This window comes from Branchiostoma belcheri, unplaced genomic scaffold (assembly GCF_001625305.1).
Source record: "Branchiostoma belcheri isolate BF01 breed outbred unplaced genomic scaffold, Haploidv18h27 scaffold531, whole genome shotgun sequence".
NCBI lineage: Eukaryota > Metazoa > Chordata > Leptocardii > Amphioxiformes > Branchiostomatidae > Branchiostoma > Branchiostoma belcheri.
This window is the reverse complement of record NW_017804167.1, coordinates 2,094-27,744: the sequence shown is the minus strand read 5'-3', so window position 1 is coordinate 27,744 and position 25,651 is coordinate 2,094. Positions and strand designations below refer to the sequence as shown.

At 40.3% G+C, this 25,651-nt stretch overlaps 1 protein-coding gene across 1 annotated transcript; it reads right to left on the bottom strand.

The window, feature by feature from the left end:
- Positions 1-5,878: 5,878 nt before the first annotated feature.
- On the bottom strand, positions 5,879-25,226 carry LOC109481033 (cartilage oligomeric matrix protein-like; the record flags this gene model as incomplete). The annotated part of the gene is made up of 21 exons (XM_019783507.1): positions 5,879-6,039; positions 7,076-7,215; positions 7,765-7,862; positions 8,237-8,311; positions 9,075-9,247; positions 9,545-9,593; positions 13,992-14,170; positions 14,686-14,781; positions 15,097-15,182; positions 15,309-15,361; positions 15,842-15,960; positions 16,163-16,322; positions 16,747-16,854; positions 17,329-17,439; positions 17,824-17,888; positions 18,116-18,280; positions 18,499-19,011; positions 20,959-21,177; positions 21,667-21,780; positions 22,573-22,692; positions 25,107-25,226. Coding segments are annotated over 21 exons (2,783 nt in total), but the record flags the coding sequence as incomplete, so codon positions are not given.
- Positions 25,227-25,651: the final 425 nt, after the last annotated feature.

Here is a 25,651-nt window from a genome sequence, read left to right as displayed (position 1 = left end):
CTTTATTCAGGGGCGCGCCCCTGTTTAAGGCTTTATTCAGGGGCGCGCCCCTGTTTAAGGCTTTATTCAGGGGCGCGCCCTTGTTTAAGGCTTTATTCAGGGGCGCGCCCCTGTTTAAGGCTTTATTCAGGGGCGCGCCCTTGTTTAAGGCTTTATTCAGGGGCGCGCCCTTGTTTAAGGCTTTATTCAGGGGCGCGCCCCTGTTTTAGGCTTTATTCAGTGTAAGCTTTTAACCAAGGAAACACTTTTGAGATTTTCTTGCTTGATGCAAGGGTCAGCTCCTATATATGTAGACAACCCTGTTTATTGTTATGCATTTTATTTCTTTGGATTCAGAAAGTGAGATGAACATTTACCCACATTTACCTACATATACCACAATTTACCTGGTAAATATGTGTTATATGCGGGTAAATATTGAACATCATATTTACCAAGGATTTACACATTTAGGGTAAATTGGGTAAATCCCACTTTTCGTGCAGTGTTAGAAGCCTAAAGCGAAGCCACCTGAGAAGGTATTGCCTACATGCTCGCTAAAGCGTGACGTGTATTTCAGATGCTATGCGCGGGCCTCTGTAAACCATTGAAAGGTCTCTTTGCGCGGTCTACCAACGCACCAAATATCATTACAATCCATAAAGGTGTTTAGAAGTTATGCTAAATACAAATGTGTGAAAACACAAAAAAAGTGTAACTTGCGCGCCTTTCGCACAGCGATATGCCACCCGACACGCCCACCCCTACCTCCCTTTACTACATTCGCCCCACAAAAAATCAGTTATTTCCTTAAAATCTTCCATTTAGCATGTACAAGGACACAAATTTGTTGAATAATTCTAATGATAGTATTTCGTTGGATTCGGTAAATTATGCTGTATGTATACATTTGCAAAGATATTTTACGGATGAAACAGCTTAAGTCCTGCGTTGTTGAGGTGACTATGCTGTTGAGCATAGCAACATGGAATACTTTAACCTAGAAAGTTAATTTCATGCTTCAAAATTACCATAATAATATCGTTAGCATTTTCAGTCAATTTTTTGTATCTGCCATACCTTTGGTACGTAGGGTGTAAGAGACCAGACTAACTAAGTCTGGCGAAATCACTGGGGGGGTCGCTGTAACACCGGACAACCTGGTGTCTCTAAAAAGTTATTACACAGAAACCACGACTTGTGCGGTGAAAGTGCGAGAGTGTAGCCTCCTTCGCAGACTTCTAGGGCGTTATTTTTTTCGGGGAGCGACGCGAGTTATGCCGCTGAGGGACGATTTTCCACCGAGGGAGTTTTTCAGGGAGAGACAGCTTGGTCAGCGAAACCCGCTCTCCCTGGCAAAACTCCCTCGGCCTCAAAATCGTCCCTCCGCGGTATAACTCGCGGCGCTCCCCGAAAAAAAAAACGCCACGCCATACAAGTCTGCGAAGGAGGCTAGCTAAGTGCATATTTTTAACTGCCTTTAACATTATTCCATCTGTAGTCTCTGACACAATGTGAGCCACCAAATATTTAAAAAAAAATTAACGGTTCTCAGTGGCCAATATGAGATGTTGTCACATCGGCGCACCAAATCCGTAAGGTGTTTTTGGCACCCTGACAGACAGATTAGCCTAGGAGGCTCGGTGGGCGTCACTCCACCGTATAGGTGGGGAAGTCGTGTAAAGTGCCTTTCCCAAGGGCACAACGTCGGGCCACGGTGAGTATCGAACCCGGGACCTCTCGGTTCCGAGTCCAACGCTCTAACCGTTGCACCACGGACGCCACACAATATTAAAAAAAAGTCAAAATTGCCTATCGTTAAATGTTTGTGCCGATTAACCTGACTTACTATTGAAATTAGGTTATACATACAGTGCACACGCAATATTACTTTTATATAATCTTTCTACGTTGTCGTTAATTACATATATTGCGCTGTTTAGGAAGGCAAACCACGTCAATATCAATAACTGTTCTTAAATAAAGAACGTACTAGGATATATAGCCTCATAAGTCTTGTACTTTGGCCTCTTAATATTCAATGTAGATGCATTACTAGACAGCCGATACACATACCATATATAGTAACTACTTACAAGCGGTGACCACCGTTATATAGTAACTAATAAGCTAAGAGGCTCTCTTCACCTCCTAGGATGTGACCGTTACTACAGCACATTCCTACAAAGCTTACTCTCCAAGCAGAGGTTGTGGTTTTGGGTAAATTTCGGCGTGTTTTAGTCTTGTTTTCATCAGGGTTTCTTTTTTGCACCAACAATTTCTTGGGTGAAAAAAAAATCCCATTGCAAAAAATAAACCCTAATAAAAAAAGCCTAAAAACGCGCCAAAAATAACCCAAAACCCTAACCTCTGTTTGAAGAGTAATCAGGCTAAATACCAACAAACATAAATTTCCCTACCTTTGACAAAGTCCTGACAGATGATGACCAGAGAGACCTCAGTCCCCTCGCCTAGCCGGTCTCTGCCTATCCAACTCTCAAGGAATTGATTTAGCGTTTGTGCGACCTCTTGCCAGTATCACTAACCCCAAGTGATGTGCCGCTAAGCTGTGACAAAGCTCTTATAAAACCAGGAAATTCCGAAGAGGAAACGGTAGAAAAAAATACGAAGAGGAAATAAGCAACAAAGGACTGTGTAACGGAATTTAGAAACTCCACGTGGCTCAAAAGCTTTCCGACTATCTAAAAGAAGGTGCATGGTGCACTGCGGTCTATACCATTCTTTCCGCACTATTTGAAATTATGTAAACAGAGCATGCTGAATAACCTATATGAATTGAATTGACTTTTCAACGGACCCTTTGACTAATCCTGAATACGAACATAAATATTTTTTCGCTCGATTTACACAGTTAATTTACTGGTGAAAAGTCATTACAAAGCGTGACATCATGTATATGAAAATTGTGTTGTTTTCAATGCATCAGAAACCATGCCTCTGTGTTGGGATTCTTTGTCACATTTCTGGTACATTGTTTAATTATGCACCTTGTTATTCCTCAACCGTTGTTAGGAGTGATGGTTTTGTTTAAAGAGTAAATACAAGTGGACTGGAGGGAGAGGGTCTGGGACCGGGAACCCCCGACATAATGATGATTATGAGGTCACAGCAAGTAATTTTTATGAATGATATCTGCAAGCGCATTAATTTTTGCTGTTTTTTTTAAACAAAACAAAAAAAATTAGTTGCCTTCTGACAGTGGTCAACATGCCGAAAATTAGCAAAGATGTCTGTTGGCATTGGCGTTTTTTTAGCCCTTTCCCATTAGATTTGGAGTCTGTGGACGATGAAATCCATAACATTTACTTGCTGTGGCCTGGTGATGAAATACAAGTATGTCTTTCTGTCAGTGCTCATGCACCGATAGGTGAAAAATGGCGTTTTAACGACCTTTACATAATGCTGAAAAAATTAATACATCCATGATCCAATCCAGAGCGGAAAACTTTTAAAATGCTGGTTATCTATAAGGGGATCTGATATCGACATTTACTGTAATTTCCTACCACACTTTTGGCATTGATTTAATTTTTAAAGCATTTCACATATAGGCCACATATGTATCATTCCCTACATTTTAAGCTTAAAAGCATAACAATTCGTCTATTTTATCCAGAGATATGAGTATCCAAAAGTTTTATTCCCAACGGCCTTCTGTGGGGAAAACCGTTGCTAGGGTCGTTGCTAAGAAGGGTTTTTTTTTAGCTCCGCCTACTCATGTTCAATAATTTCTTTGCAGAATTAATTAAGAAATAGACATTAATATCCATCAACATTAAAAGCAAGGGGTCTGATCCACCGAATCAAGGAAACTTGATTTTGGTATGAAGTTTTTTAGACGTTACACTGTTCTGAGCATGAGAGATATAGGGTTCCGGAAATAAATTATTTATTTTTGACGTCAGTCAGCATTAGACATTTCAATGCGGAGGGGCGTTCTAGACCATTCTGCGTCGTAGTGATCGTTGGAGCGAAACGGATATAGAATGGACTGGATTTCAGTGTAAGTTCCCGTCACTCGCTTTAACAACTCACTACGCCTCGTATAAACTTTGGGCCTTCACAAAGGAAATTAGGCGTTACTCGTAGTTACCTTTGCCAACAATGCTATGTTTTTATTAGCGTTCGTCTTAAAAAGTCTAAAATTGATTTCCTTGATATTTGATAGATGGGAAGGTATCGATGACACTTCTAAATGATTAGATTTTGGGGCCCCTGGTGGCTTGTTATGGTACTGCAGCGTAACTTCTGGTTTTGATATCTCATGATCTAGACATGCTAAGGGCACAAAATTTGACTGATACGTAGCTCTTGTGCTGGGGAAGAACTGGCGTTTTGGCCCCCTAGCAGCATTAGGTAACCCCGGAACTGACACGCGCCATGGAAGCAAACAATAAACAAAACAATGACGTAAGTGGGAAGTACCGTGTATTCTGACCAATGTGAGTCATACTCGGCCGCTAAAGTCCCAGTACAGAAACAACCTGTTAGAGGTAGAACTACGAACTGCAGATATTTGTGCGGGGGATTCTTCCCACTGCTGGAGGGGACCTCGAGCGCCGAAGGTTCGAGGTTTCTAGGGGGGTGCGGGGGCATGCTCCCCCGGAAAAATTTGAAAATTAAACCTTCTAAAATGGCATTTCATGTATTTTTGGAGGATTTCCAAGAAAAAATCATAAAGATACATCATAAAGATAAATTTTTATTCAATGACAAAGGGAGCATTTTTTTACGATTCCAGTCCATCTTTTCAATAAAAATATTGGACCTTTACATAAAATGTGGACCAGTTACTTCCGCATTCGTTGCTTTTTGCTGCGGTGTGATGCGTTGGACGAGAACACTCCCAAATCGTGCATACACAGGGCGTTATATAAAAGGTACTGTATGTGCAACCGAAAAATATGTGTCTCGCAGCACAAGGGAATACTGACATACTGAATACTGTCATAATTCTGACTCAGATAAAGAGTAGTCAATTAATCTGTGCTACTCTTTTGGTCTTCTTAATTACCCTTTTCATTATAAGTGTCCAGCACCGTGTATCAGCCTTACCCATACAGAATAAATATGTGCTGAGTATATCTTTTCTATTTTATAGCTGACAGAAACATCTACTGGTAAAACGATTTAGGACGATTTTTCATATTACTTCTCTTAACAAGCAGCACCAGTGATATTAAGACATTATGCATAGTAGCTTTGTGCGTGACCGACTGGCCTGTAGGTTTTATATCACTTCCTAATGTGTCCAATTATACATGTTAAAGTGTTTTTATGTCACATGTATTAAAACACGCAATTCAGCCCATGATTGCCATGTGTTTTAACACATGAACCATTCATTCATTAATTCATCCATCCATCCATTTATTCGTCCATCTATTCATTCATTCATTCATTTACTAATTCAATCATTCATTCTTTAATTCAACTCTACAGTGGTGAAACGATTTCTTTGTTTAACGTCTCAGACACTGAAACGCGTCAAGTTTTAAATATTTGGTCCAGATTGAAGGTCCAAGATCCCCCACCCAATCCTTATCGAACTAAGATATCTTGATCATAATTCAATTTACAATATTTGTAGCCCCCATTATTTTGGTGTCTGCCAGTCGATGGAAAAATTCAAATGTGTTTCAGTTAATTCTTTTTAGCACCATCGACATGACTTAAGTTGTAAAATGTAGAAACAAAAAAGGGTTGTTGAATAATGAGATGAACTTCACTTGTCTTCAGTTTAGTTGTTATAGTTGTTGGGTATGAGCAAGTATATATGTTATATATATATATATATATATATATATGCATAGTAGTGTATAAGAAGACACAATATCTAACAGTTCTATAAGGTAAGTAACGCACACGACCAAATATCTTGAATCTGTTCTTTATTTGGCACATTCTGGAGTATCTTGAGTAGCTACGTATCTTTGGCACTAGTTTTCAGGAAAAAGATAACAAAAGCTTTTAAAGCATCCATTCTTTTCCGTTGTCTTGTTAGGATGTCTGCATCCAGTTAGGCTGATGCCGTGTTGCCTGCAAGAAATCAGAACCAAACGTTAACTTCAGTGGCAGCCCATCTATGAACGATGAATAACGATGTAGTCTCTTTTAATTGAGGATAAAATTAAAAGAGCCCCGCAAATCGGAGGCATAGGTGAAGCATGTAATCCCCAAGCAGATCTTCGGGTGGCTGCATTTGGCCAAGCAGTATCAAATACAGACCAATTATACAGGCGACCAATTATACAGGCGACCAGAAAATGTACTTGGTGATCAGGAAAGAGCAAGTACTTTTATGAATGACATCAGAGCGTGCATTGATGTAGAAGTGGTCAACTTGCCATATATGAGCAGAAGCCATTATTTGTTTTAGTTACAAATGGATGTTGTAACAATTGGAACAATAATACTTAGGTAGGGTATCATTAGATAAACGATTGTTGGATACATCAGTATGAATGCATTAGGGTTTTATTTTTATGAGGAATGTACAGTAATTCAAATACTAGTTATTTTTAGCGTTCGGACAGTTCAGCTTTATGGCTACTCAAAAACTGTCAGTGATTGATCCCTGTGTTATGGTAGTAACTATAACATTAGGTGAGATACAGGTTGTGTGAGAAGAAAATCCCCGAATTCATCAGGGATCCAGTAAACTGTCGGCACAATCGTTTGCGTTAACGGCAGTATAAGATATTTTGGGTCATTTATGTAAAGTCATCTACAACGACAAGTGATACTGTTGAATACAGGTTGATATTATGTTTTGTCGACTACATCCTTCTTTAACAAGGTTAAAGCAACGATGGTACCAACATTTTGTAAAATGTAGGAGTCTTGTTTTTATGTCCGCCTTTTTATCCCTAGCACGTTAAATTTAGATTCTGCAGTGGATGTCATTTATGAAATGTACTTGACGTGGCCTTATAAAGCATGAGAAGTGTTCATACATTTCCATGCGCAGTTTTGTGTTTTGCTATTTACGTTATCCCTTGATACTGTAGTTAATTATTGTAAGAAACTGATTGGACTTCTCAACATTGTTGATGGGTCTTTCACTATTCCTTACCATCGCACTTGGTGACGAGATCAGACCAGATGACGTTCTCCTGGGAGTAACAGTACACCCCCAGGCGGCCTCCGCGGAGAGAGGCGTCCAGAACGTCACCGGAGTCCACTACAAGGACACTGCCGGAGTACAGACGGAACCTGCATGGACAGACATACGGGAATCTTACATAAAAACATGACCATAAAGAAAACACACAGACCTAAGGGCTAATTTCAAAGGTATGGAAGAAAACGAACGTGGACATACATGTAGGCAGATAGACGTTGCATACTACAAGTAATATATTTCAAGTAAATTGGGGTAATTTTTAAACATAAGTACAATGCAGTGAAAATGTTTAAGTGCTGTTTAAGATTTAAAAAAAAGAATTCGTTCTTTTCAACAGCGCTGAAATTATCACCCATGTACAAAATCTTTAGTTTATTGATGGTTAGCGCTATAAAAGAGACTAGTATTGTCTACTCCTTTATCCCCAGCACAATACAAGTAGGATTGTGTACTACGAGATGGGACGCGGTCATAGGCCTTTGTGCAATCTTCAAGCCATAGAATTTCCAATCTCCGAAAATGATCTTTTATATTCTTTTCCGTACCAAAGCATCTGAATTTTGCTGACACGTGCAGTAACATCCTAAGAGTTAGCTTGATCGTACGACGATCTTACGACGTTGTAACCCGGTCCTTACCTGATGAGCCCGATGTCCACCCGGTGCTTCAGCTCCCAGCGGTAGGCGGTGTTGTAGCTCCAGCCTACTTTGCTGGGATCCTCCCACAGCAACTTGGTCTGTGAATAACATAAAGATGTTACACCTTAATGCGACACATTTTAATTAATATAAACTTTTCTTTATATTGATACTGTAATGTACATAATTTCGTTTTAAATATGTGGGGTAATTACTAAATGGGTCACTGTATTTATAAAGGTTATTTGAAACAACAATGCCCGGGGCTGCACTTGTATAAGTCGGTTTAGTGAAATACATGATCCACCCAAACAACGCTGCAGAGTGTTTCTACTCAATGTAAAGGCTTGTTAAACCCACTTAAAACAGTTTTATATCTTATGTAATAGTCTTACTGTTAAATTATATTTTACCATACATAGTTAATTGTTTACGGCTAGTAGATTATGACTAGTAGACAGAAAAACCTCACCTGTCCGGGGACCTCCACACCCTTCCAAAGAGCCAGTGAGAGGTCGTCACCAGGCCCGGTAGTAGAGTTCACCAACTAGTAACAAACCAACAGTTTATTTCAAGAAATTCGGTTTATATCAGTTGGAATATCAAGTATGTATTCATCGTAATATTGAGTATGTACACACTTTGCCTGTAGATTTTATCAAGTAATACAAACGTAAGCCTTAATGTCATCTGCATAACGTGACGTCAAAGAAGTGGTAGATTTCGTATTTTTTGACAAAGACTGGAGTTGTATAGTCAAAGATTTCGGTAAGCTAATTTTTTGTGTTAAAAGTTTCAGGTTGAACTTGCTTTATGATAACTTCTACCACCACCGAGGAGTCTTTGTTAAAAGAAAGGTAAAAATCAATGCTGTTTGCAGTTGGAAAAATATTTTTAAAACACTTGCGTGCATCTTTCCATTGCAATTAACATATTTTAGATCTTTATGACACCTCGTTGCGGGGCCCATATATATATATGGGTTGCACATACAGTACCATCTATATAGCACCCTGTATATGTACGATTTGGGGGTGTTTCTCGTGTAACGCATCACACCGCAGCGAAACGCAACGAATGCGGAAGTAACTACGCCACCGCGGGGCAAAAAAAGTCAAGGGACTGTGACCTGATTAAGACATGAAATTATTTGAAAATATTGTGTAAAAATTGCCAGCAGGACAAGGGTTAAATAGCTAATATAGCTGATAGGGTACATGAACATGTTTCTACATGTATATGCAGAGCCAAGCATTTTTCAACAGAAGAGAATGCTACTAGTGTTTAGGAATTTGAAAACGAATCCCCACCTTCAGCTGTACCCCCGCCTGTCCACCGCTGCTGTCCCCTGCCTGTTTCCAGGACATCAGGTAGAACCGAGAGTTGCTCTGATAGCTGAAGACGAAACCCACAAAGTCGTCATCAACCTGCGTGTTCACAAAGAAAGTCCCACGGTAGTCCAAGTTGCCGAAGTAGTTCGGACCTGTGCGAGAAAAATCGCCTTTTAATATCATTGTCCAATCATGTGTGCCGTTAACACCAAACATTGCTGATTTTACACTTTTTACGTATCCTTGGACGACGAGGGGAGGTGTAATGTGTCTTTAGAAGGGCCCCATGTAACTCTAAACCAAGTGTTGTAAGACCACAAAATTTGTAGACGATTTTTTTTTATTTTTAAAAATAAGATTTAATCAATCTAGTTAATATAAACAAAACATTAAATTATCAAGATCTGATCATGGGGAATACATTTGCATCTAGTTTATAAGATACGTACCTAGGACAAGGCCTGGGTCGCTGTTTACTTTCTGAACGATTTCAGCTCCCTGTAAAATATATACAATTAATTTAAAGCTTGCAATGGGTTATTGGGAATAATCGGCTTACAGTGCTGTATGGATAATGAGGGTTGAGATTATTAATTTGTGTCAACATATGTCATACAACAAATATCACATATTACATAAAAGATCGCTAATGCAATATGCTTGGTATCTATTTCTTATTCTTGACATGTAGTTATTTTAGCACATATGGATTTTAATGTAAGAAGTTATTAATGTGTCAAATCTTGGCTCTCACAAGATAAAGAGTAATTAGCAGCACTTGGGACGATAGTCTATTGAGGTCACATGTGTAGCGTCTAAAGGCAGCAGCTACATGACCCTTGTGATGTCATTCGGGACGTGGGCGCCATACCTAATACCCCCCCCCCCCCCCCTTATGCTGTATGCATTAAAAAGTGACAGTCCGGCGCTTGGGCAAAAATGTTATTGCCACAAAAGAAACAGTGTTCTGTGCTTTATCGAGGAGTCGTGTTGCGTAGCGGCAGAGTGCTCGACTCGGAACCTACAGGTCCCGGGTTCGAGTCCTGGCATGCCACCGATCTTGTGCCCTTGGGAAAGGCACTTAACACGACTTCCCTCACTTCGCTCAGGTGAAAATGAGTATTGTATTGTCCCCTGTGTTGGTGGCGGCATTAATATAAGCTGAAACAAACTTGAGTGTGTCGTCACCACGTCTTGTGATTACATGGTAAAAACAGTGTTCTACCAAACAAGTGCTTCTGCAAAAGCTGACCATTTTCGCCGCTTACAGGCTTACAGTTTTTACGAACTGGTGGATGGTTGAGGAGTATATGGTGGTGGAACGTACCGTAGTGCAATGCATTCTAGCATTTTCCCCATCCTAGCATTTCAATTTACCTAAGTTATATAAATGGTTCTAGTTCTCATCAACATTGTATATAATGAGAGAACATGCACTTCTATATTTCAACTCTTTAAGTTTAAAACATTACAAAAATCAAGTATATAACAGTTTATAACCTGTTTTCTCTCTTTTAAGAGTCTTTTTAACAGAATAAAAAAATGAGACACAAAAGTACATTTTAACTTAAATTATAAGTAACGTTAATATATATATATAATTTTATTCAAAATCTCTTCTATGGCTTTGTCCCCAACATCTAAGTTTACAAACCTCGTGACTTTCAACCAGGGCTTTAGCCAGCGCCCGTTTTACCGTCAATTGACGGTATTTTTTCCCGTCGGACGGTAAAAATTTAAGTCCTTACCGTCAACATTGACGGTCAATAATCGTGGGTGAAGACATTAAACTTAGCAAAAAATGTAGCGAATTTGAATGAGCCACGGCGCGGGGTCTTTCCAAAGCGCGTCGCGTCTTTTCAAAACGCCGCGGGCCCACACATTTCGTATTTAAATACGGCGGGAAACCTGACTTCAAGGAACGTGCCGACGTCTGTTAACTCGGTTCTTTTCTTCAATGTTGCTGTCTGTTTAAACAACATGTGCTAACGGCCACATAAGAACAATGGCTCGACTCAGACTCACGCTGGTAACTGTACATGACAATAAGATAAATGTGACATGTGAAAACAACATGTGACAACGAACAAAGAAATATCAAACGTTTTGAAAATATACTGTACTTGAATTTTCATACCATCGCAAGAAAACGGAGATCGATCTACGCAAAGTGGCTTTATCATTTATATAAACTTCGTTAAACCACCTTCGAAGACTTGAGCGGCAGCATAAAGATAAATTTTCTGGAGCCGATCGCTGAAGCAAGTTTTTGCCGGCGTACGTAACTCCCTCCGCGGCAAAATCCCATATGCCGTAGCGAAATCGCGTCTCAGCACTTCCCCAAATCAACTCCATGGCCGCTAAAGTCTGCAAATGAGGTTAAACTTCCTCATTTCGGTTGAGAAGCGAAGCTACTAGTATAAAATCATGTGCATGGCGGCCATTTTGTTTGCTACCCGAAGTCTTCCGAATGATCTAAATATGATTTGATTTGATTTATTAGGATTGCAAGCAAGTACAATACTCGTGGGCCACAGGCAGCGGGGGCTGGTGTTGTGGCCCACACACAAAACAATCACAAGCACACAAACAAGACACACATTTAAACCTAGTATAAGTATATAAAGATAAGTATAAGGGTACTAAAACAGCATAGATTAGAATACTAGTATATCAGTCCATTTAGCACTAGATACAGTTCATGCGTTTTCTAGCCGCCAGAATGTTCTCGTGTCTGGGGCCACGTCTCCGGGTCAACTGGTGCTTCTGCTGTGTGAGCAGGTGGGCCCGACACATGTTCTTAAATATAGTGATGCTGCGGGCCTCTCTAACAGACTGAGGCAGCTGATTCCACAGCCGTGACGCATAAGGAAGAAAGCTGGCCTTGTAAGTCTGTGTACGGCACCGAGGTAAGTGGAGGTGCGTTGCGTTCCGCAGCTGAACACGTGCGACCCTTTGGTCTCCTCGTGTGGTGGGAGTTAGTGGCTGGAGGTGAGGGGGGACTAGTCCGTTCACCAGTTTGTACATCAGAACCATGGAATGGAACTGCCTCCTGATGGACAGACTGTCCCATTCTAACTCCTGCATGACGACACTTGATGGTGTACGTCTCAAGGCTCCGGTGATGAGGCAGCCGGCCTGGTAATGCACTCTCTCCAACATCTTGCTGGATGAGCAGGACAAGTCCCCGAGCAGTACGGCGGCGTACTCCAGTTTTGGTCTGACCATTGTGTTGTACGCCATTTCAAGTGCCTCCCGGGATAGCTTGCCCTGGAGTTGCCATAGGAAACCCAGGGTTCGCCTGGCCTTACTGGTTGTAATCTGAACATGTTCGGTCCAGCGTAAGGTTTCGTGGATGGTTGTTCCCAGGTGGGTGTAGAACGGCACTTGTTCAACTTCCTGCCCTGCGATGTATATGGGAGGAAGCTGTACCTTGCTTCTAGGGGACTTGATGCAAAGTACTTTGCATTTATCTGGGTGAAGTTGGAGACCCCAGTCGAGGAACCAGGTAGATACCAGCTCGAGGTCGATGTTAGTTGTTCTGGCCACTACCTGGGCGGTTGGTCCAGACTATAAGGAAATCGTCGGAAATCTGAGCCACATCCCTCGCTGTCGGCATGCGCTGGGGGCTGGCTCGGTGGAAATCGGAGGCTGTGGCGTCAGGACTAGGTTTATTTGCATGGCTCGGGAAGCCGCCGCGGCTTGAATCGCAGCGGGATTTGGGCGCCGGGCGGGTCAAACAAAGGGAATATGAAGTTGTGAGGACCATAGTTTTTTTTTTTTTTCTTTCTTCAAATTGCAGATTGTGTAATTTTTATCCTGCAATCTTGAAAATCTATCTGCAAATTGCAGACTGAAGTATTTAGAACACTGAATACATGAAGTGTGCGGGGGGGCATGATGTCAATCACCGGATCATGATTTTTTTTCGCGTTGACCCTGATTCAACCCTAAAATAATACTCGAACAGAACTTCAAAAGTCATCTTTTACTAATCATATATAATTGTTTACATTATATCATCTGATCAACCTGATCCATTAAAAATTGTCAATGGAAAATACCTTGCCAAACAATGCAATACCTATTTAAGTTAATGAAACACTCACTCATTAATTAATTAATTTCCTAAAATACAAAAGACGCATGTTGGTGAAAGTTAGGCACCCAGGTAATATCAATAGTTCCACGGACAGCTATGTAGGCCGGAGCTTCTATTGCGTGCGATCTACGTTTGGTCAGAAAATACCCCCCCCCACCCAACACACACACACACACACACACACACAATCCGGGAACGCCTGAAAAGGAGGCTTTTAATAAGCTTTGCCTGCAGCGCCTTGATTGGTCGGGCGTGTGACCCTCTGGACTGCCGGCTAATGGAAATCTGAACATCTAGACTAATCCACACTGCTAATGCTCATTGACATAATTTATGCAGTTTATTAAAATCCTTGATTACTGTGATTATAGACATGTCTTTATCAACATTTTTGGCAAATAATAAAATCAAGTTATTGTTCAAGACAAATTAAGTTTGTTTTGTCAGCAGCTTTGTTATGCAACATTAATAGAACTATGATTTTGAAATTAGCAACCATAATGGAAAGTATACAAACGTCCAAGGCATAAATGGTAAAAAGTGCACTCGCAACAACGACATCTAGCGACATGCGGCAACTCAGCATGTCTGCATGGCCGTCGCAACAACGACATCTAGCGACATGCGGTGACTTAGCATGTCTGCATGGCCGTTGAAGGGTGGAACCGTCGAACCGTCGAACCATCCATGCATCCAACGTGCCAACTCGTCTGAGTTACCATTTTCGCGCATGCGAAAATGGTAAAAAATCGTCCGATTTAAACCCTTGGCATGCTTTTCCGATTATGTTATACCTCATTAAGGAACTCCCAAACCGGATCGGGTGGTTGGCTACTAGGACTGGCCAGGTTGACGGTTTGGTAGTTCCTGAAGTCCGTACGGGCGATGACCCCACTCTCAGGACACACGTCATCAGCGTCAGGCACGCCGTCCATGTCAAAATCACCGGTACAGATATCGCCTACTCCATCTCCTAAAATAACACATGGTAGCATTGTTTTTTTTTTAACAACAGTGTTGACTTGGTGAATAATTGCATTAGGCTGGCATGAGATCAGTCACTGTTACTCAAATGATTTTGAGACGGCAACCCAAACCTGGGATGTAAAAACCTACTGATGGTTGCATAAATAACCTTCTAGGACAGCGGTAGTAAGAGTTGGTCATTGAATTAACCATGGGTACGGATTCCGAAGTATCGATTTTTTAGTGTGTCTGACTTGTGAGTGTGTGTGTTTTATGCATATTTATATAGGGGCGGCTGATTTGAGGGTGTGAGGTGGTTTTCATTGTTGATTGTTGGGGAGATAAAAACTGAACTTACGCACGGGATTGGACGATAACGTAAGCAATTTAGAAAGTGATACCAGCCAAACAATACATAACCTCGCCAAGGTTCCCATATGGTGACAAACCCTTTGGACGATCTGCAATCTTACATTTTGTATTAAATCATAGAAGCATGAATGTTAGTAGAAGTCATCTTACCGTCAAAGTCTTCAATGTCCGGGCTTGGAACAAGTCGACAGTTGTCATCGCCATCCAATATGGTGTCACCATCGTCATCATCGTCACAGAGATCCCCTGCAACGGAAAGAAAAGTTGAGAGCATACCGATTTTATACTGAAGTATACAAACAGCAGTTCAATTACCAATGGTCAAAATTTTGGCTTATAAGTTTATTGAATACAGTTAATTTAAGTTAAGGACTTTTTCTGTTTTATTTAGAGTATGCATATATTTCAACCATATATTTATGTTTATGCTCAGCCTCTAAAACAATTATTTTCGACGCCTCTAAAAATGAACATCTGTGTTGAGTAAATGTTTACTTTAATTCAAAGGCTGTTAAAGATTTTTTTAAATGTCTTCATAGATGTATTCAATGTTTATTGTACCTTTTCCGTCCTTATCCGTATCCAGTTGTTGACTGTTGGGGATGTCAGGACAGTTGTCAGAAGAGTTTGGGATCCCGTCTGCATCGCTTTTGAAAGATAATAACATTTATAATCAACGTAAGAAGTACTTAGTTACCCCTGCTATTATGTTGAAGGAATAACATGATTCAATGTTTTACACTAAAGATAAATTTGTATAATAGTATTGATACTTGTCAGCGTTGTCAGTGCAGGCATCGCCGATAGAATTCTGGTCCAGGTCAAACTGGAAAAGAAGGAAGCAAAAGTCAAAATTACATCACCTAGTATAAGAAAACATGTAACATCTATCTCCAGGCGTTTGTCGTTGATACTCATCGATGTTAAACAGCAAGTCTTAATTTTTACGAGGTCATACTTGGGCCAAAATGTCCCAACCTTTTTTCGAACCGAAACATGTTACATAGTTCAGACAAATATAAAACGATTTCTTGCCCGCTTGAGAAAAAAATTGACACATTTTGACTGTAATTAAATCAAAAACGATTGAGATGTACACAATGCGGGTTTAATTCCATTTAGACAAGAGAGCCCCCGTTAAACAATTACTCTTAAGGCTTCACGGAGACAGCGCGCGTAACCCCGGGTAACCTGACGCCCCTTAGGCTAGCAATCGACCACTGCACTGTAAACGTTTCCCACATTATTGGAATGCAATCAAACACGGGCCAAACAACAGAATTATTTAATTTACTGACTGACTTACCTGATCCACGTTTGCGACCAGTGGACAGTTGTCACAGACATCTCCGATCCCATCTCCGTCAGAATCTTCCTGTTGAGCATTAGCTACGAACGGACAGTTGTCTTTGCCATCAAGAAGCCCTGGAGAAAATTTAGACTCATTTAGTTACGTAACGTATAATTTTACTGCAACGTCAAAGCATGTTGCAATCAAGTTTTGTAAATGTGTTTATAATAGCACTATGTAACAGACATTATTTTTCAGTTCCATTATCTAACGAAGTATCGCAATGAATAACGTATTTGGTCAAAATGATACAAATACCACAGGAATCAAACGTACCGTCACTGTCGGCATCACTGTCACACACATCCCCCACACCGTCCCCGTCAGTGTCCCGTTGGTCAGTGTTGATGTCCGTGGGACAGTTGTCACACACGTCACCCACTCCATCACCGTCACTGTCCGTCTGGTCATCGTTCACCAGCAGTGGGCAGTTGTCCTGTAGAGGAACAGAATAAAGTTCAGGCTATTACGCAGGCTAGCTTATAAACATGATATGTAAAATAGTTTTATTAGGAATAAGCTCAAAACCTATAGTAGTTACACGTAGTTTAATGCACCTTTGCAAGAACGTCAAAGTCATGGCATTGACTCTAGGTTTGAATTGCTGGTATGCTTATTCATGTGGCATTAACATGTATTTCTTTCAGGTTGCGACAAAAAGTTTGAGTAAGATGTAGCTGGATGCATATGTCTAAATGTGCACGTGTCTTGTAATTTATTTTAGGGTAAAAAACATTTGTAGCAGTGTCGTTGTAACGACATCGATAAAAATGGCAATGTGTAATCTGTTTTAATACATAAATAATGTGTTTTGTTTTTCCTTTTTAAATAGATAAAATAAAAATGGCAATTATAGTTACAAGGTTGTTAAGGAATCCATCGTTGTCAATATCGTCATCACAGGCGTCTCCCATCTCGTCCCCATCTGTGTTCTCTTGTCCGCTGTTAGGGATACCCGGGCAGTTGTCCTAGAAAATATTCAGTTCCAAAATAAGAAAGGAACCCCACAAAATACTAGTATCTAAAACCAGTAACCAGTTTTATGGAATAAAATATGTTATCCACCTACGTCCACATCGTACGAAACTCGGTATCAAAAAGTAACACAGTCCTCATACATTTTTGTCTGAAATAATTCTTTTAATCTTTTAATCATCTACAAAGTAATGCTTCTATTCCATCTGGGTTATATCAAAGATGTTCCTATAGGCTACCAATAAAGTCAGCAATCACTTTTTGCAGTTTCTATATGTAATGTATATGCCATCGTAGATACTTTAACCTGGTAGAATCGGCGAATTTACCGGTAAAGATACCAGTTGTAGTTTCTGTCAACAGACGGGTAGATTCTACGATATTCCCTTGAAAGACAGTCAGAACTTTTCAACTTAGATTCATGTTACTTTAAAGCAATCGATTTTTGGAAATATACAATTTTTTACCCCGTTGCACCTGGTGTCGTTACAAGGCAGGGACACATCTGGATAACCATCCTGGTCACCGTCAAGTCCACAGGTAAGTCCGTCCTCGGACCCGGCCCAGCCAACTTCACACTGCAACAAATGTTTTAACGCGAATCTATATAATGTATTGCACACAATTACCATCGTGGTTTCTTGGAAAAGACATACCTCTAGGCATTTTACGATCATAAGAACTAGGTGCTGTCCTCAGCAACTGTTGCAGACTCTTAGGTTGATGTATACACAAAAAACAATGATAGATAATTTACATAAATGGTTCGTATTATATTTCCTGTATGTAGTCAGCCAGTCAAAATGAGACCATGACACTATACTAAAGTGTCTGCACACACATTAAATTCCCTTTGTTTTGTGTTAAGAAAAAAAAAAGGTACACCTCAGCGAGCGCCTTTACCTTTTTCTACTGAATCCAAACTTGCTTTCTAAAGGAACGTTATTACATGCCAGCCTTACCTTGCATGTCAGTTGACCCCACACGTGGACGCAACTGGAGCAGAGATCGTCTTTGCCGAGGCAAACTAGTTAATTTTGAGAAACATATGTTAGATACATAATAAGCTTTAAAGGTCGGAAAAACGTGTATGCAATGAATAATATAACAAGCATGCTACACATTTGAAAGTATTTGAAATACTATAAACTTATACGTTCACTTAAACAATATGTTAAGAAATGGTAGACACCGCCGCAGTACATTTGCAATTATTTCTTTTTCCTCAAATGTAGCCTTAAAAATTCTCCCTACCTGACATACACTGAGCCTCCTTCTTTGCTCCAAGAAACACGGACCAGGTATTGTGAGGACATTGTTTACAGTCCGTCTGTACCGGCTGGTCCTGGTACTCACCAACAGGGCAGTACTCACAGGTGTCCGCAGTCAGGTCATGGAACGTGCCGGGGGGACAGTCAACTGAAATACGGGTGTTCATAAGTTTATGTGTACACTTTATAGCTTTAAAGTTTCTTTATATATATATATATATAAAATATGTTAAGGCACTTTCTAACACAAAAAATATGTTGTATTCAAATATGTTTGACATTTCTTCCAATAAAGTAAAACAATTGATTCATAAAAATGAAATTTAGCAACAAAAATAGAAAAAAAAAGTTAAAAGTTGAACTCACGACAATACGCCTCGAAGCTGTCTTGAAAACTCAGTTGTCCCTGGGTGCAGTTGAGGTCGAACTCAGCAAGCCCGATGTCAATTGTGTCGACAGTGGCTTGTTGTCCGTTGATCGTCAAGTCAAACTGCTGGTTTGCAACCTTGTCTTCGATATCAAAGTAGATATCGTCCAGGGCATATACGAGGTTAGTTTGCTCAAGCTGGGTGACATGTTCTGGTGCCAGTGAGCTGCTGGCAACTACCTTGAACCTTACCGTGAATCCGTTTGCTGATTTCTCAGAGTTAGTGGTGAAGATGCGGCTTTTCTTTGTTGAAGCCTGTCTGGCCGTCCCTCCACATTCCACTTCAACGTTCTGAAGATCGATTGTGATCGATCCACTTGGTTGGGAGGATGACAGTTGACTGAAGAGCTGTTGGAAGTTGGAGATGATTTCACCCATACTGGTCAGACAGTCAGTGCCGGAAAAGTAGTGGACTGATCCCAGCATGTGAGGACGCTGTGGCCGGTATCTACCTGTGTTTATAAGAATACAATAATATTATTAATCCGTAAAGGAGGTCAGTACCTCCTGACAGAGTGTTGTGAACAGACGTTTTTTCGTGTTCGCAGTCAAAACACTGGGTTCTCTTTGTGTAATCAGCATGCAGTTTTATACGACGTCTGCGGGCATGCCCGTAATTATGCACAAATGCGTATTTTTGCCGTTGCTGCTTTTGCGGTCAATGTAATATTTCAAATGCCCCCCTACAATTTTGAGGCAAATTGAAATGGTCCAGAAAACCATTTGTTTGGAATAGCGGGGGAGGGCGGCGTTAAAACTTCAAGCAGATGTGGAGAGGGGTCGATAAGTGGTACCAGATGTTTTGTCCCCGTGCCTAAGATATACTTAAGGTTTCTGGAAGATGTTCGCCGCCAAAACGCATTGTTCTGTACGTAGCATTTCTGTGTAATTGGGCATGTGGTGTACCATTATGTCCGTGATGATGCACGCCCTTTTATTTTCACTGTAGCAGTTTTGATATTGAAGTAAACTATATTTTAGAAACAAACTTTTACGAATCCTGTGGAATAGGCCGTAGACCGCTCGAGGCCCGACTTTCGTACTGGCCCTGTGCCCCAGCGGGGTGGGGTACCTGCAACTGGGGCGTGTTTAACAATCGCTACTTTGACAGGTCGGTGTTCCCCCGGTGTGAACATCTGGAATACGTATAATGTGTTAGGTTTACTGTATTCCCTACAAGTACAACGTTAGCATGCACATTTGTGCATATTGTATTGTAATTCAGCAGGATTTAAACCGATATAAGATCGCAAACTTTGTTTTAATCGGGAACTAAGTTTGTATACTGTACGATCTAGTAACAATGCCCAGATTACTATAAGAGGGTGGTCTGAACGCATATAGAGTTGAGCAGTATCTGATTCTTAAGTTTTGTGGCTTTAGCGAGGAGCAAGGGGGTACTATATGAAAGGAGACTTTGAGTATGGTTATGCCTGGAATCTTCTATGGGTTGTGAGGAGAGGGAATAGAGAAGCCCTGTCATGGGAAGGGTAAATTATCACGAACAGATGGTCCGATGGGCCCCCACAAGAAAACAAACATAGCCAAACTGCGTCGCCGACCCGAGAAATAACCAGTAAATAACTACCACCTAAAAATGAAGGTTTTTCCATTGTAAACTAGGCTATATGTTTTATTTAGATTCTATCCAGGTTGAATCGCATTGACAGGATAGACGGGGAGGGTTAGGTAGGTCACCCGAGGCTGACCTCAGCCATGCCAGGCGTACCTCTGGGGACGTCCCTGGAGGACCTGGACTAATTTGTAACACCATCCGGGCTGGTATAGAAAGTCGGGCTGTTTTCTGGGCTAAAACTTTGAAAGTTGTCCGGTAGCCGAGGTTCTCAAAGCAGATATTAGGTGGCTGCTGTGCATAATGGTTGCGAGTATCTTTTCGGATTGTGGTTTGCACCTACTGCGATACCTTGTCAAATGAATAATATGTAGTAAATGAAAGATACTGTTAAGAAAGCTGACTTCGTTCATCTATTTTGATTGTCGTGTTGTTGATTTTATGTACCCTGTGTTTACACTATTCAGTCTGCAACTGTTTCCCCAGGGGGGGGGGCAAAAATCTGGGCAGGCGGCCACCAGGAGCGCGATTTTTAGTCAGGCTAGATTATTAGACCAGGGATTTAGCCAATTTTACGATACGTTGTTACCAGTTGTTAAGTGATCACACACTGTTTACTTACACTATTACTGTTCTCAATCTGCAAAGTATAAAACTTCACGGAAACTTGTTGCCTATGGACATTTGTTAATGTTTCATTTCAACTGCTCTTTTTTACATATTCTGAAATAGAACCTGCTGTAAACGGCGAATAAAAGAAATAAAATTAAAAATCTCTGTTTTTTTACGTCCATTACAGGCTTGACCATATTTAGTTAAATCATACCTGTGCAGTCTGGCCAAGGGCTACTCTGATTCGTTAGAGGATCAGAGTCCGCGAACCAATTTCCATCAGCCTGGCACGTGTAGACCTGGGCAGGTTGTATGGCGAACTCCTTGTTGTCCCGACAGTAGACAGTACAGAGCATGGCTCCTGTCGTTTCATCTGTCACTGAACAGGCTTTGCCACCGTTCAGGGGAGGGTCGTAATCCTCACTACAGGGAGCTTTAAAAAAGATAATTAACATTTAAATTAGCTGTGTCGAAGTTATTATTTAGTAAAAACCAGATATGATTCAAGTAAGCCTGTTAAAACATTATTATGTGTCATGATTGATTGACAAAATTTGTAATGTCAAAGCACCGCTACCACGCTTGTATTTTACCTGTTAGCATTATTTCTGATGTCTGCTGATAATTCGCTGCCGATTAGCCAAAACTGACATCAACGTCAGCATTTTTAAATTTAAAAAAAAAACAGACTGTAGAGGATTACTACTGTAGCACTGAACCAGGAAAATTAATGAACTAAATGTGCCTATACTGTGATTGCGTTGTACATGTGAATGTTTGAAACATTATTTGTATATTGTTGTGTTCAACTTGTAATTTTCATGAATGTTTTAATGTCCAGGGATACCTGAAAAACAGATCAATGGATCAGAATTATGCCCTGGTAAAATAGATAAACTTGAAACTTGAATTCTACGCCCACCAGTTTGGCATTCCTCTCCCTTAAATCCAGGTGGGCAGACGCAGGAGAAGGTGTTATTACCATCCACACACGTGCCACCGTTATCACAGGCTCCTGATTCACATTCATCTACATCTGGAAGTAAAAATAGATATAATTGCTTTAGTATATATAACATCCGTGTCCATAATATCACCAGGGTTCTTAATATCGTCACCTTGAGAAACAGTGTGCTTTAAGATATTTTACTGCAACATACTTTTGGTATACACACCTGCACACTTCAAATGTACATACCTAGGATATGTTGCAGTAAAAATATCTTCAAGCACACTTTTTTTTCTCAAGGTGGCGATATTATGGGCCCTGGGGATATTATGGACACAGATGTTATATAGTTTATATATTGGGTTGGCAGTAAGTTTTAAAAAAGTAAAGTGGGGCATAAAACCTAAGCGGGTTATTTAATTAGCAGAAGCATGCCGCTAGCACATATGCAGGAAAATGCGATCACTAGTTATTTCTATTTTTAACATAAACATATCTTCCTCGCAGCTGGAATTTTGACTTGATAATAAGTGTGTCTCAAAAGATGTTTTGTAATTGTGGTGTCCATTAAGCAGTTTAAGAAAACATATAAGTCATGTAGACTGGAGCTGCTTATGTTAAAACTGCTTATAGCGCACCGGTGCACCTACTTTTCTATGGATTTCGCCCTTAACTTACCATGATGACATGTATGTTATCCAACTATTTTAAGTGTAACCGAACAAAATTGGGTGCAATATGAATTATTAATCTACCTTTATGACAAACCGATTTAAATACTGCTGTACAAAACGCACCATGAACTCTTAAAACTTGCAAAAGTTACGAAATTATAAGAGTCTAACATGTCTTCACCTTTTCTTTCATGGTGATACTCACCTTTGCAGGACCGTGGCCCAGACGGTTCGTATCCGTCCCAACAGGTACAGCGGTAGCTCCCAACAGTATTCACACAGTCCTGTTCGCAGTTATCATTGTCAGTGGAACATTCGTTGACGTCTAGGTTAGAATTAAATGTAGATTAGATTAATCAAATTCGTAGTAATCAAGGCCCAAGGGCATTATTTGAGGTTTAAAAAAAACTAATAATCCATGGCATTTATTTCAGATCTATAAATAGATAATTTTATGGCCACGCCAAAGTTTTTATGACTTTTTTACCTCACGATCATACATCATGATACGCATGTATGTTATTCATCCATCTGATAATTTGATATCCATCTGCTGATCATTTAACAGCCACAAGTTTAGCATCTCTTTCCTGTAAACTCGGGTGGACTAACGCAGTAGGTGTTATTACCATCCACACACGTGCAACGTGCCGCCGTTATCACAGGGTCCTGATTCACATGTACATTCATCTACATCTGGAAGTAAAAAGACCATTGCGTTTTCCCTTATATACATTATATAGTGGTTTTACAGTAAGGTCTAAAGTTAAATTGCAAATTTATCCTATTGAAAAATGTAGTTTTCTACGGAGCGGATTTCTGAGAAATCTTCTTAAAACAAAAACCAGATGTGCCAGACTCGCTGTCAAACGTAGTGCGATCTGATTGGTCCAGGCGACGTGGGACGCTTGGGCCAAGATAGCGTCCCCTCTTATCTTACCCTTAGCCCACTTCAGCCGCGAAACCCTCGCCACACGGCTGTTTACAAATTTTACTCTTTTCAAGCGATTTCCAGCGATTTCTTTCTCAAGCGATTCCACTTGGAATTTGGGTCGTATCGAGCGGACGGAGAAACTTCTTGTTGAACTGAGCGTTAGTCAGGACTGCAAAACTTCGGACGGAGAAACTTCTTGTTGAACTGAGTGTTAGTCAGAACTGCAAAACTTCGGACGGAGAAACTTCTTGTTGAACTGAGCGTTAGTCAGGACTGCAAAACTTCGGACGGAGAAACTTCTTGTTGAACTGAGCGTTAGTCAGAACTGCAAAACTTCGGACGGAGAAACTTCTTGTTGAACTGAGCGTTAGTCAGAACTGCAAAACTTCGGACGGAGAAACTTCTTGTTGAACTGAGCGTTAGTCAGGACTGCAAAACTTCGGACGGAGAAACTTCTTGTTGAACTGAGCGTTAGTCAGGACTGCAAAACTTCGGACGGAGAAACTACTCGAAAACCTTAAATTACAATGAAAATAGACTGACGAGGTTTATATTATCCCTTTATGTAAAAGATCGAAGTATAAAAGAAATTTCAAAGAAAACAGCTGGAATGTACCTGATCTAATGCTATTGATTTTTGTCGATGACGTCATCAAAGTAGCATAAATTGTGCATACTTATTCAAAATATTTACGTAAAATTATATAATATGATATCAATATTAGAAACCATTAAAAACCGTTTGTCAACACACAAGCCTGAAAATTTTTATTGTTAAAGCCAAAATTACAGACTTTTGAAAAAAATGCGCCATTGAATCTGTACAGAAGAGGGCTTGTAGAGTGATTCTAGGCAGAACATATGTTAGCTATGACAGCGCACTAAAACAGCTATCTCTCACCCCCCCGTCCTCAAGAAGACGCAATCTGTGTATGAAGTTTGCTGTTTCTATTTCTAAATCCCCTGTCTTCTCATGCTGGCTGCCTCCGAAACGGGGAAACGTACACGGCAGAGAACTGAGAACGAAGGATAACTTCACCCAGTTCAACTGTAGAACATCCAGATTTACGAATTACTACCTTGCCTTTTACTGTAAAATTATTGAATGGAATTTAACCATTAGTACCTCACCTCTTAGCCTAGTATAGTAAAGTAGAATGGATTTCAATCATTAGGTCTCTTTTATTGTAAAGTTATGTTATGATTGTTAACCAGTACGCACCTTGTCTTTTAGCCTATGTTTGTATAATTGATTTTGATTTTGAATTAGTAATAGTACCTTGTCTGTTAGGGAATAGAATTGTGATGGATTTTAAGTATTACATAAGATTTGTATCATGCCCTAATCCAGCCAGATAAGGCTGCAACGGTATGTCTGACGATGTGTTGCAAATAAACCAGTCATCATCATCATCATCATCAGAAACCCGTTGCCACCCGTGACAACACAAAAAATCATAAATTTATCTCTCACTGCAATTAAATTGATGAAAACATTATTTTAAGTCACCAAAGTGATCGTAGCCCAAGCATGTCGGACGCTTTTCGACATCAAACCTCGCGCAGGCACACCCCCTCTCCTCCCAGTCTAGATACAGAAAAAGAGATTGGGTGCATTGCGTTTGAGAATAGATGTGATTACTACGTGTATTAACATAAACTGTTTTAGAATCTAATCTAAATGGATTTAAATGCATTAAATAGATTGAAATAATGCTCTGAAATACTCACCACAAACTCTTTGAACCTTACGAAATTACAAGGACCTAACATGTCTTCACCTTTTCTTTCATGGTGATACTCACCTTTGCAGGACCGTGGCCCAGACGGTTCGTATCCGTCCCAACAGGTACAGCGGTAGCTCCCAACAGTATTCACACAGTCCTGTTCGCAGTTATCATTGTCAGTGGAACATTCGTTGACGTCTAGGTTAGAATTAAATGTAGATTAGATTAATCAAATTCGTAGTAATCAAGGGCATTATTTGAGGTTTAAAAAAACCTAATAATCCATGGCATATTTCAGATCTATAAATAGATAATTTTATGGCCACGCCAAAGTTTTTATGACTTTTTTATCTCACGATCATACATCATGATACGCATGTATGTTATTCATCCATCTGATAATTTGATATCCATCTGCTGATAATTTAACAGCCACAAGTTTAGCATCTCTTTCCTGTAAACTCGGGTGGACTAACGCAGTAGGTGTTATTACCATCCACACACGTGCAACGTGCCGCCGTTATCACAGGGTCCTGATTCACATGTACATTCATCTACATCTGGAAGTAAAAAGACCATTGCGTTTTCCCTTATATACATTATATAGTGGTTTTACAGTAAGG